The 13,257-nt window shown below is 40.7% G+C and overlaps 1 protein-coding gene across 2 annotated transcripts in view; it reads right to left on the reverse strand.

The window, feature by feature from the left end:
* Positions 1-5,156: 5,156 nt before the first annotated feature.
* MAK16 (MAK16 homolog) overlaps positions 5,157-13,257 on the reverse strand; it is a 68,494-nt gene continuing 60,393 nt past the window's right edge. For both annotated transcript variants that reach the window (XM_078666182.1, XM_078666181.1), the window contains 3 exons: positions 10,010-10,117; positions 7,341-7,406; positions 5,157-5,936 (listed from right to left, as the gene is read on the reverse strand). In XM_078666182.1, coding sequence (XP_078522308.1) covers positions 5,733-5,936; positions 7,341-7,406; positions 10,010-10,117 — 378 coding nt within the window. In that variant the 3' untranslated portion in view covers positions 5,157-5,732. The remainder of the gene's footprint in view (positions 5,937-7,340; positions 7,407-10,009; positions 10,118-13,257) is intronic.

Genomic DNA, 13,257 nt, shown 5'->3' on the forward strand with positions numbered 1-13,257 from the left:
ATAGCATCTGAAATTCGTTTTATTCAGCCAGATATTCTCTGTCTGCAAGAAACGCATCTGGCATGGGATAAACGGAAGCTTATAGCAGATTTAGGATACACTTTAATCGCTGCCTCCCAACAAACCAATATGACTAGAGGGGTAATGGTTCTCTCCAGACCGAATTTGTGCACCTCAGTTCGAAACTTGACTGATAAGTGGGGCAGATGGGTAATATCGGAACTAAAGGTGGGGGGTAGACAACTTACAATTTGTTCAATCTATGGTCCCAATATGGACTAAGGGGAGGTTTTGCGATGGCTAAATATGGAACTTGCGAATTGGAGATCCCCTTTAATTATATGTGGGGATTTGAATATCAACTTAAATACTATGGAGTTAGCTGCTGGTCCGGAGAACTATAAGGGTCACAAACCACGAGTTTTTAAAGCGCTATACAACTTGGTTAGTGATCATGGATTGATAGATATTTGGAGCAAAAATCATCCGACACTTCCAGGGTACACTTATTATTCTTCTCCGCACAAGAAATTTGTCCGTTTGGACTATTTTCTGATCTCCACATTCATGCATTATGGAACAAAGATGCACATATTCCCCAGAGTATCATCGGACCACTCCCCAATTTTAATCGAATGCCCCATAGTAAAAGCGACAAATCAGTCCAGGAGTTTTACATTCGATAGAAAGCTTTGCCTTGATGAACAGTACAGAGTATATATGAATAAATGGATATTAGAATTTATGAACATTAATTTAGGGTCAGCTAACATTGAGAAGATATGGGACACATTTAAGGCTTGCTTTAGAGGGGAGGCGGTGAGTTATGGGCTGTATCATCAAAATAAACTACGCTCTCATTTGCGAGATCTCTAACTGTTTAAGGATAGCGGAAGAAGAATTGATCAAGGAAATTGGGAAGATGGATAATTCAGTGAATATATCTGAGGCTGAGGGAAAAGTAGCACAATGTCGGGCTGGTATAACTGGGGTATGGAGCGAAGAGATAGCACAGAAATATCTAGTAAATAGACGACACACTCATGAATACGGGGAGGCAATTGGTCGATCGTTGGCTTTGAGATTAAAAATGAAGGCTACTTCTCGTATGATCCCCAAGCTACAGGATCAGTTCGGGGTAGTTCATGAGGAGCCGGGGGAAATATTGGATATATTTCAGCAATTCTATGCGGAATTATACACTCACCAGCCAAATCTAGCAATGGGTCCGGTCCCGGAAGAGGGCATGATCAATAAATTAACTGATAGTGAGATACAATTCTTAGATAGCCCCTTCTCTATGGAGGAATTAGAGGCGGCAGTTAAAAGCATATCGAATGGAAAGGCGGCAGGCCCGGATTTTATTCCCGGAGAAGTATACAAGTGCTTTTTTGAGCCATTGAAAAAGGTCATGTTGGAGACTTTTAGAACGGCGCAAATGGGGAATGCTCCACATACTTGGAATGAAGCATCAATCGTTGTGTTTATTAAAAAGGCGAAGCCTCCTGAATTACCCGGATCCTACCGCCCAATATCTTTGCTTAATTGCGACAGCAAGATCTATTCGAAAATGATAGCGAATCGCTTATCTAAGGTCATCACAACTCTTGTCTCAATAAACCAACATGGGTTTATCCCAAAAAGAGGTACAGTTGCACATATTAATAAGGTTATCACTTTATTTGATATTGCAGAGGGGGAAAAAAAAGAGATCTAGCAATGATATTACTTGATGCTGAGAAAGCTTTTGATTGTGTGGAGTGGTTATATTTATGGGAAGTGATGAAAAGAATGTGATTTGGAAAGGCTTTCTTAACAACAATACAGGTTCTTTATAAATCACCTAATGCAAGAATAACTGCTATGAGCCTGAAATCTGAAAAGATTATTATAACCAGAGGGACAAGGCAGTCCATGCTCCCCATTGCTTTTTGCTTTATTTATAAATCCTTTTATTATTCATTTGTTAAATTCACCTCACATTAAACCATTTATTGTTAAAGAAATTGCATACTCAGTGTTTGCATATGCTGATGACATCGCGATAGTTACAGTTGACCCCGGGGAGGCAATAGAGGAGATTGAACAAATAGCCAGAGAGTTTGGAGCCATTTCTGGCTATAAATTAAACTACGCAAAAACTCAAGTACTTTGTACAAATAATATACAATTTAACGATCCAAGGGCAACGGACGAGGTCACATATTTAGGTATAAAAATTAAACTCAAATGCAAGAGATAGTCGACAGTAATTGGGAAGAAACAACACAACAAGTAAAGCAATCATTAGAGAGGTGGGGGCGGCTGCAATTATCTATAATTGGCAGAAGTAACATTATTAAAATGAATGTTTTCGCTAAGATATTATATTTATTTCGTAGTATCCCTTTGGAATTTCCATTGCAGTATATACAACAACTTCACGTGCTTGAAATTTTTCTGGGCTCCGGGGAAAACCCGGCGTGCTATGAAATGGCTGACGTTACCTGAGGAAAGGTAGGGCGAGGGTTACCGGATTTTTCTATTTTATTATTATATCTGCTTTCTGCAAAGAATGAGACTCATGCTGACAGGGGAGTCAACTGAGGCGGAAGCTCCTTCGATATTTTTCTTGTTACTAGGAGAACATGCAAAGGGATGTTTATTAAAGGAGCTGGAGGGGAACTATTACAAACGCACACGCTTTAAGGTATTGGAGTCGGCCTTTAAAGTATGGTGAAGCGTACGGAGACTCATGAACTTTGGTAGACTTACTTATTATACTCCTTTTAGTGCAGATAAATTACTCCCTTCCGTGTTTTGGGACAGAGTGGAAAAAGGATTGGGCAAAAAAAGGGATATCTAAAATAGGTGATTTATAGGACACTAATGCAATATTTGTTACATATGGTAATTTAGTTGAAAAATATAAGTTGGCCCAATCCTCTTTTTTTAAATATCTCCAAATTCGGGATTTTTGTTTAAAAAAGCAATTTAAACCTTATCCCAATAAACTAGTCGAGGGAATTCGCCTCAAGAAAAGGATAGGCTCATTATATTTAATCTTGATGGAGTTTAGGATTGATGACTTGCAAAAATATAATGTGTACTGGCAGAATGAACTAGGAGAATTAGAATTGGACATTCAAGACACTATAAGTATGGCTAAGGAGGTATGTCTGGCTGCTAACTTAAAGGCTCAAATATATAAGACGGTGTTTAGGCTATACTACACTCCAAAGCGGATGGCTACCTGGGGTAATAAAGTTGATGGTAAATGTTTCCGCTGTGGCGGGGCGGATGCTGATATGTTGCATATTTTTTCCATTTTCCTAAACTGTTGCATTTCCTGACCAGTATCGAAACATTCATTGCTAAGGTTTTGCATATCCTGCTTAAGATCTCTCCGGCGCTTATGTTATTGGGAATAGGACAAAATGTTTGTAATGATAATGTATTACGTAAGCACAAATATCTTTTATTTATTGCCATGACGGTAGCGCGCTTATGTATTGCAACTGAATGGCTTCAGCCTGAGGCCCCTACATTTGAATTTTGGAGAGCCAAGTTTTATAATATTTTTGAACTGGAATGGAGTTTATATGCTTTGAAGGGGGTAAGGAAGAAACGCACTGGTATGTTAATTTGGAGTGCTCTCAAAGAATATTTGGAGTAATGCTGAGTTTATCAGTATCTAAGTTCCATGTTTGAAATTGTTGATATGTGTCAGTTTACCGAATGAATTCAATCTGTATTGTCACCGGTATGATTGTGGAAATAAAAAAATAAAATTAAAAAAAGGAATTGTTCTTTAGCCCACTCTGCCACCCCAGTTCAGACATGGCTATATGCAAATCAGTCTGACCCTGTGCCTCATGGGAACAGTCCAGCCCGAACTGCCAAGCCAAAGAACGGTGATGGATTAAAACCAGATCTTTTGACTGGGTGTGAGTGTTTGATTGATTCAGATGCTCCGTCCATCACCACCCCCTTTTGTACCGCTTTTAGCCGCCATAAGTGTGGCAGGGTATGCTCAGACGTGAGTCCCTTGCTCACTTTGCCACTGGATGCAAGCAAGCCGGGCTGAAGACGGCTGGAATGCCAGAAACCGGTCCTCGGAAGCTTGTTTCCGGTCCAGGGAAGACATGGCTTGGCAGTTCGGGCTGGACTGTTCCCATGAGGCACAGGGTCAGACTGATTTGCATATAGCCATGTCTGAACTGGGGTGGCAGAGTGGGCTAAATAACGGTGATGGATTAAACCCAGATCTTTTGACTGGGTGTGAGTGGTTGATTGATTCAGATGCTCCGTCCATCACCACCCCCTTTTGTACCGATAGTAGATAAAACAGCAGCCACATAAGTGGACCACAGGAGCAATGACATCTGACACCAAAGTAGGGACTAGGTTGGCATCAACAGCTCTCACCCCGCTATAGACCAGAGCTGTTGCAATAGCAGTGATTACACCAGTAAATGTGGCATGGACAACCGCTGCCAGCAAGGCAGCAACATAATCAATGCCCAATTGTAAATACAGGTTAAAAAAAGTGACAAATGTAATGCTTTAATCCATCTCAGTCAATCGTAGATGTTCTGGACAACATTCCAGTCCGTGGGTTTTTTGTCCCCACTGTGCAATTAGACACAGACAAGCATCTGTAAGTTAGCCATCGTCCTGTTCCAATAGGAACAGTTCGCCAAAAGTTTAAGTCATATTCCCTCTGATCGAGAACACAAGCAACCGCAGTGTTTTCACCTTGTGGGCCACATCAATGAGATACAGCTTGAGACCTGGGGTGCAATGAGCAGAGGGACCATGGCTGGGCATACCCTTTGGCCATCTCACTCTGAAAAACAGGTACTGGCAAAGACAGTAGATCTTGCTTTTATATTCTAGCATGTAAAATCAGTGGCAGATATGGGCACATAATGGTTGACATCCCCATGTACACTACTTATTTCTGTGACTTCAATGTTTGTACCCCGTTTTTATTCCCTAATGCTGTGGTGCCATGCAGCAGGGATACAAAGTAGCATGACATCAGCAGTCTTGGTGCCTCTGTTTGGATCTTAAAGGCAGGCCTCTTGGCTTTGTCAATGCTTTGTACCTGGAAATAAGTTTGTTTATAATACTGCACAAGGAAAATGATACTCTCATTAAACTTATGAAGTCACTTTACTGTCAAGGTTGGCTTTATTATGCTGAAGTTGGTTGCATACGTAGTGGTAGTTCGAAATTATACCAATTACAGAAGAAGGGTTCACATAGATGTTATTGTGACGCACTCAACCGGGACAACTTTTTGAACCATCTTTATTTCACATGACTTGTCTTAGGAAGTGACAACCAGAAGAAACAAATTTGGCATCGATCTCATCCTTGCATACAAATGGAGGCCTGTGGCTGTGTGTAGATTCTAGAAAAGGCAGTTCCTTTCAAAACTGCAATACAAAAATGTACATGTGGGGAACTCTCTTCTTTCCACGAAGGTTCAAATGAGATAAATATTGGTATTCACACTTTTCCAAAAGCACTCCGTGTCATCTACCCAAAGAATGGAGAAGCTGGTTTTCAATCTCTTTCGAGAGGGTGGAGATGTTGCACGCTGCTCGACATGGTGGATCACGTTTCCAAGATGTGGAGAAGTGTTGGTTCATGTCTTAAAAACAAGGTCTGTAAGCTTGGTTCCAATGTGTTGTTTTATGGACAAGAGCCTTTCATTTCAGTTCTGCACTCCTGCGCATAAGCTCTCAGGTTGCTTTAGACTTGGTGGCTGGCTCAGTCTCCTGTTCATACTCAATTTCCACATAGGCTCGCTTTTTCGGTGCAGTTCCTTTTAGGGGTGTCTTGCCTTTTGACTTTACTTTGCCGGATGCTTTTCCAGTCTCCATCTCCTCTTCACTCGAGGACTTCACTCCCTCTTCGTCACTGCTGGCTTCCAACTTGTCCATGTCCTGCACAAAGAAATAATAATTCAGAGACAACGGATACAAAAGCCCTGAATGTGATAAACAACTGCCATTGACAAAAGACCCATCAACCAGGACACCATCAGATTAGAGAGCAAGAAGTGTAGGACCCCCCTCCCCCTCCAGTTGAAAGAACATATACACATTGAGTAATAGTGACAGGGGGAGGTCCCCTTCCTTCTTAACCCCCATGAAATTGAGAGCTCACACTTGGTCCGCCCGCCTAGTTGCTGTACACCCATCATGCATACCTAAATGAAACTGTATGAAAAACTTGTACTTTGCTACAATGTATTTTTCTCAATTTCTTAAGTTGGAAAAACTCAATTAAAAATGAAAACAAAAAAGTTTAAAAAATAAATTAAAAAGTAAAACAATTCAGCACACCTTCTCCATATATAAATACCTAGGATCTGAAACAGCACCTCTGTATCAAACAGGACACAACACTGCTCAAATTTATGAAAGAGTTGAAGATGGACCTCTTTCAAGAACACTACATCAATATAGAACAGTACACTTCTGGTCAGATGGCGCTCCTATTACATGTTGGCTGAATCCTTGATTTTGCTCCCGGACATCACTCCACAGCCTTTTGGCTAGGCACGCCCTATACAAATATCTCAAATCAGTCTCAGAGAAAACAGGGCTAAGGTTACCACTTTATGGAAAGAAGAGAAATAGGACTACCGGCAGAGATACATGCGTGATTTCAATAACTGAATATAGAGGCAGTACAAACAAATTAGAGCGCAATATGGGGTTCTCAGTACTGTAAGGTGCTGTAGGTGATGGCTGCAGTTCACAGGTGTAGATATGTGAAGTCTAGGTGTGCAAAGAAAGAATTATGTAAGTGGAACAAAACTTATTAGGAGAAGCTAATTTTTTCTGAGATGAGATATCTTTGTTCGATTTTATGAAGGTCCCAGTATATTAATACCCTGTGGGTGCCTATGTACTAGAAGAAAAAGGGAGTAATGAATCTAATGAAATATGCACACTGGAAGAGCTGGGTGTGGATCCAATGCCAAATAGCACGGATGGTCTAGGGTAGAATTAATGAGCAATGGTAGAGCTGAAAGTAGGTCCCCTGGCCCGGTAGAAAGTAGTAGACATGAACTGAGGTGCAAAACCAAAGACTCAGTGTGTATGTATGGACTGGAATAACAAGACCTGTAAAATCAGGAAAGAAGAGGTTTTGAAGCTGTTTACAGAAACTTAAAATGTTCATTGTGCTACTTCAAAATACAAATGCAGTTGAGAAAAATAAAGTAAATACTGCACCTTAGTTATGACCATAATTCATAAATGTAACAAAAAACAAATGCTAGCAACATACAGCTGAAATTTAAAAAAGGATATGTCTCAGAAGATGAAAAAGTAATTTACCTCAAAATCACTCAAATCGCTTTCTTCCACTTCATCGTCCTCCACAAACTCCCTCTTACCAACATCCTAAGGGAAAAATTCAAAGATTCAATTTGCATCAATTTCTAGCAAAGTTCAGATTACTCAGAATGTTTGCCTCCTAGTTTAGCAGTCACAGAGTCGTCGGCTCTATGCATGACTATTGACAGGACAGGTCAATGCATACAAATTGGGATTATGGGATCAACTGTAGTCGCAGTTAACAATTGCAGGATTTTTGTAGTCCATTAAGCTCTGTAAATTTAATGTAATGCCCAAAACTTGTTCCCTTTTCAATCAATTTTGCAGCTCGTCTGCATTTTTTGTTGTCTGTGCATACATTTTGGTAAAGTAAATTACCCAGTTTAGTATTCAATTGGATTGCGCTCAGATAGCCTTGCCATGTGATGTTTTTGTCGCCCACCCCCCTAGAGGACCCCGATTTGTCCTCCAGGGTGTTTACCACTAATCTGGGAGTGACCTGCGGTTTAAATGCTGATAAGTAGGATTGCGTTTTAGGCGACACATTTTGATCTCGTAAAACTGATTGGATATTTGCATCTCTATTGGCATTTTGTATGTTTAAAAAGTGTAAAGGTGTTTCATAGTAATTGTGTGCACTTTGAACATGTAAACAAGACTGTCCTGACAGGCCTAGCCTCTCTTGTCGTTCCTTAACTTTACCCACAACAATGTATTATGCTTCAACCCTCATGGGGCGGCCAGTCCGTAGAGACCCATGTGCATTTGTGTTTTCACATTTCTTAGGGTTGCTCTTCTGCCACTCATCAGCAAACTGAAAAGAGCTCGTACAATAAATTATCCATTGCTGCTCTTTGATAGACTATACCATAACTTTCTCTGTGGTCTTCCTGGGTGAACTCCTCGGTGCAAGCAGCATGGCTGTTTGTATTCTGTCCTTTCCAATGAGCTGCTTCCTGCCACAATCAGATACTACTTTTGATTGGATGAGGTGGCTCTTTATCAGACCACACTGAACCTATCAGAGCATACAATATGGTTCACTCTATAATGCCATCCTTGTGGGTTGCTCCTTGCTGCTACGAGGTGGATCTCTCAGACCATAATAACACTGCCTTTGTATAATGCCATTTTCCATAAACCATTTCCAGTTTTTGTCTGCTGCTGGATAGACTATAATATGGTTTGCTCACTTCCGCTCCTGGAGGGACTCCTCGCAGCAGGTAACCATGGTAGGGTGTATAAAGTCCATTTCTATGAGCTGCTCCCATACAGGCCTTGGTGGGGTCTTGCTGACTGCATAACAGTTGCCCCTTTGTCGCCTCACAACAAATCCCATCAGAGTCTGAACTATGGCTAGATGTATAAAGCCAATTCTTAAAGAATATGCCTCACCACAGTGGGATCGTCAGGCAGATACTATGGCTGCTTGTCTACAGACTGATCCTCCGTAAATCCATGGGGGATCTGTAAGAGCGTGTGCTCCCTGCTGCTCCTGAATAGATTGCTCAGAGCATATACAAGGGCTGGTTGCATATCGCCCTTTCCTGTAGATTACACCTCGGCCACTCCCGAGTGGACTTCAGAACAAATACTTTAGATGATGTAAGATTCTATCTACTTTCAACCCGGGTAATTCTTACGCCAATATTTAATATGGTTGAAAATGTATGATACAAACCAATCCTAACCTTCTAGGTATCAGAATGCATGCATGACCATGTCTGTTCTCCCAGTTTTCTCCTACACTTGTGCCCAGGTTCATTTACACACTTGCCACAGTTTGAGCAATCTTTGACACACAATACTAAAACACTTCCCACATACGGCATACTGTCCTCATAAGTTTCTTTTAAGCAATACAATAGGTTCTAATGTCCATGCATCAAATTTCATTTCTTTTTTCTTCAAATTCCAGTCGAGGCACAATAATAAAACACAATAAGAGCACAACTGTGGTCCAGAAGCAGAATATCAAAACACTGCCAAAAAAGACTACAATACAGATCAGTGCACTGTTCAATCCATAGGACTTTCAATAAGTAGCTTTCTACCCATAGGAAAAAGCTCTTCAGCTCCTCATCATGGTTCTGAAGCACATTCTTCTAGAAGTTCTGAAGGACAGTGCTCTTGGAGTAGACAATGATGCATTGACGCTTTCTGCAGTATAGTAATGCGATGCAAATCTTAGAATTTCTCAATCACCTTTTCAGCCTAGGGTGGCTTTCACAATCCAAACATTATGAAAAACTCAATATCAAAGACTTAATGTGGAGTTAACTGACAGTTGCCTCGAAATAAAGGTTGAGTTAGTCCTAGGAATATAGTCTTTAGAGTGACTCATGGAAAATGGTCACTCCTACTGTATTAGTCCTAAAAGGTCAATCAGTACGTGCTCTTAGTGAGACATGGCATAGAAAGTCTCTTCTTTCTGCTAGGAGTATTAGTAGAGGTAAAAACCAGGATTATGCACACCAGTTTTTAGTTGGGGAGGATATGCTTCGACTACTGTTTTGATTCTCTTGTTCATTATGTTGGATCTCCACTAGGTAAATGATCATAAGCGAGCAGGAGGATGAATGTTCCGCACTATGGACTCCCTATGTATCAGTGTACGCGCAGCATGTGCTCTTGGGCTTAATACAGTATACAGTGCAACAGGCAGTTACCTTCTCCTCTTCCTCCTCTGCTTCTGAAACGTCGGACTCGCTCTCTGCCTCCTGATGCTCCAGGGCTTTGTCAAAGGCATGAATGGGGAAATTATAGATATCACCGTACTGTGAGAAAGTAAGAGAAAGTGGAGAATCGATTAATGCATGCAATCCACATAATAAGAAAAAAGAAAATATGCTTCAATGTTTTTATTTAGGTTTACATATAGCACAATGTGTCATGTACTCCCTATTTTATAATACTCAGGACTGCAGCAAAACCACAGACTTACTAGGAATTACTAATGCCAGCCTTGAAAGAGCAGCTACTAGGGATAACGGCCCACTGTTTACATCATGATTAAGGCTCCCAGTTTTCCATTTTTACAGATAAATAGAGAAAGAAAAAGCGGAAAAATACTGAAAATTGTGTTTTTTATGAAAGACTCTCCATCAGAAAACTCCTAAAGACCTGGATCTTTAACCTCTCCGATGACTACTCCAAGGCAGCCATCTAATCCCCTACCGTCACCAGGACTGGTCATCCAGGATTTTCAGCGCCAAGATGCTCCCTCCGGAGCGAACGTTGCGCTTTAGAAATTCCCTCACAAATATCACACAAATATCACAAATATCATGAATTCCAGGCAAAAGCTGAGCAGATAGGCAGCATGGGGAGTAACAAAATAGGATCAGATTTCTGTGAACACAGACATATATCAACATATATTTGTAGTATAACACTAATATGTAACTGAGGGTGTAGTGTTTTGTTTTATAGTGTTATGTAGCTTCTTAATTTGCTAAAATGTGACAGGCATCCATGTATGAGTGTACGTCTAAGAGTTAAATAAATGTGGAAATATACAATTTTACGATTCCATTTATTGTGAAAACACAAAATAAATATGGATAAATACCAATAAGATGGCCAAAAAATAAATATGGATAAATAAAAATGAAAATGTTAAAAAAAAAAATACCATAAAACAGGGAGCCCTAATCATGATCAGGACAGGTGAAACACTCCACAAAGAGATTTTAACAGTTCCTATCCCTTAAGCCTAAAGGGGTACTACTGGCTAATGCACTCCAATAATGAGCTTTCAAAGAATGTGGGATCTTCCAACATTTCATAAATGTATGAATTCATGTGCGGGTCGGAGTATTTTGGACACAGCTGACTGCAAAACACCTACAAGCACAGTTATGACCCTCCCCTGGATTGTGGCACTATTTGGATAAAGCTGCAAACAGCTTAATCCCTTAAGAGTTAAAGATTTTTTTTACCTCAGTGCTAAATCCAACGTAACATTTGTCCAAGCTCGCATTAGGCATGAATTTATGAAATGACCCTGTCAACTTTTACCTCTTCCCTTGTTGCCCCAACCCTCCAAACAGTTCATCACACAAGATGATGGATGCAATACCGCAGAGAGTTTGAATTTTGTGCTGACCAGTTGTTAGATTTTTCTTTGTATATGGTTAGTTCATCCACTCAGTTGAAAGGACAAGAAAATATGTAAATAATTTGTGAATGTCTACCATAACGTCCTTACCCATATAATACAAAGCACTAAAAACCAAAACACAACGTGCACACCTGTAACTTTATCCCCGTGGGTCGATGTACGGAAGTGATGCACTAGTTTCTCTTCACTCTTTCAGAAAATGCAAATTGTTGCTGCTATACTTAACTTTCCATTAACAATAGTTTAGTGAAGGACCTACCTTAGTGTTAAAAGATATAGGTGTCCACTTACACAACACCCTCTTACAATTGTGCACAGCACTACTCCTTACTAAGAATACACCAAGCTTGCCGGTAAAGCATTATCAGAGACCTGAAGAAATGCATATTACAGCACCCACTTGGTACACAGTCGATCTGGAAGATTCGGTTCTACAAGCGATGAGATCTTCTATGTTATAACCATCTATTTATTGGGACAGTGGCGCTTGAATGATTTTCAGAGTGGGGGTGTTGTCCAGTGAGTCACTTCCCTATCCAGCAGCCTCCAACACCCCTAATATCACAGGGATTTTAAACAATTGTGACACTGAATGGGTAATTCTATAAGTAGCCATACCTTTCTTGTACAACACGGTGCCCACCTCCCCAGTTTTGCCACCCTTCAACATTTTTGAAAGAATGAGATCTGGCAGAGTATTTTAAAGCAGCGAAATAATTATTCCACTGAGCCATCCAGATCAAATAAATAAACAAATGCAGATGGCTGCCTTCACTGTTAGAGCGCACTTCCTTGTGCTATTCCAAGAGCAACTACTTAACGCAACTGCAGATTTAGCAACATTTATCAGACAGTAAAAATACACCCCACGCAAAAAGCGCCTTAATATATGTAACCTGTTACATTATGTGGCTTTAGTTTCCCGAAAAATCGGTGTTTCTTCGCCAAAGTAAAGAGCCGATACTGAACTAGAACACTAGTTTTATATCGGATATGGGTGTAGATGCTTGGCAGTAGCCCGCCATCTAGTGGAAAGTTTCGCGCCTGTCTTCCATAATGATGTGAAAATCTAAACAGCAACAATGTCTCGGGTGACAATCATCCCTACCTAGCGCATCCAACCAATTTATTAAAGGAGCATTTCCTTGCGAAAGCACTTGAAAGGTAAACTTGAGCTAAGCACTGCCATTATGGATGGACTGCTACCGCAGAAAATTCCCTTCAACAGATGTTTCTCACATGAGTCAAGCAGAACATTTCGACACAAGTCACTTATGGACAGAATATCTTCCACTACGAGACCAGTGCAAAATGTCTACTTCTGTCAACAGATGGCCAAGCTCTTTACTCTTTTTCGGAGTTGTGACCACATTGTCCTAGTACAGTTTGATTAGAATTAAAAGAGGTTCGTGATATTCAGTTGAAAGACTTTGGGGCTGAGCTTCTATAAATTAATATGGAGTTCCATATCCAGTTGCCTACATTTCCCAAGCGGTCATTTCTTCCATGCAGTCTTCCATCTCAAGAGAGGTGTCCAGTTGTCACTTGGAGAGATGGATCGGTGAAGGTGTGATCTCCCTTTTCATAGTTGGCATGGACCACCATTTTAGGGATTGTAACAAGCGACGCACTGCAAACACCATGTCTGCTTAACCCGGCTCTTAACTGTGACGATTCGCTGTCTCAACCTTTGCAGTGTGAGTGTATGGGTCCTGGTACTAGGTATTCTCCTGTTGATCTTAGACCTAGCTGTGAATAGACAATTATATGCGCTGAGGCACGGAGCCAGAATTT

Source organism: Lissotriton helveticus, chromosome 11 (genome assembly GCF_964261635.1).
Source record: "Lissotriton helveticus chromosome 11, aLisHel1.1, whole genome shotgun sequence".
NCBI classification, from domain to species: Eukaryota; Metazoa; Chordata; class Amphibia; order Caudata; family Salamandridae; genus Lissotriton; species Lissotriton helveticus.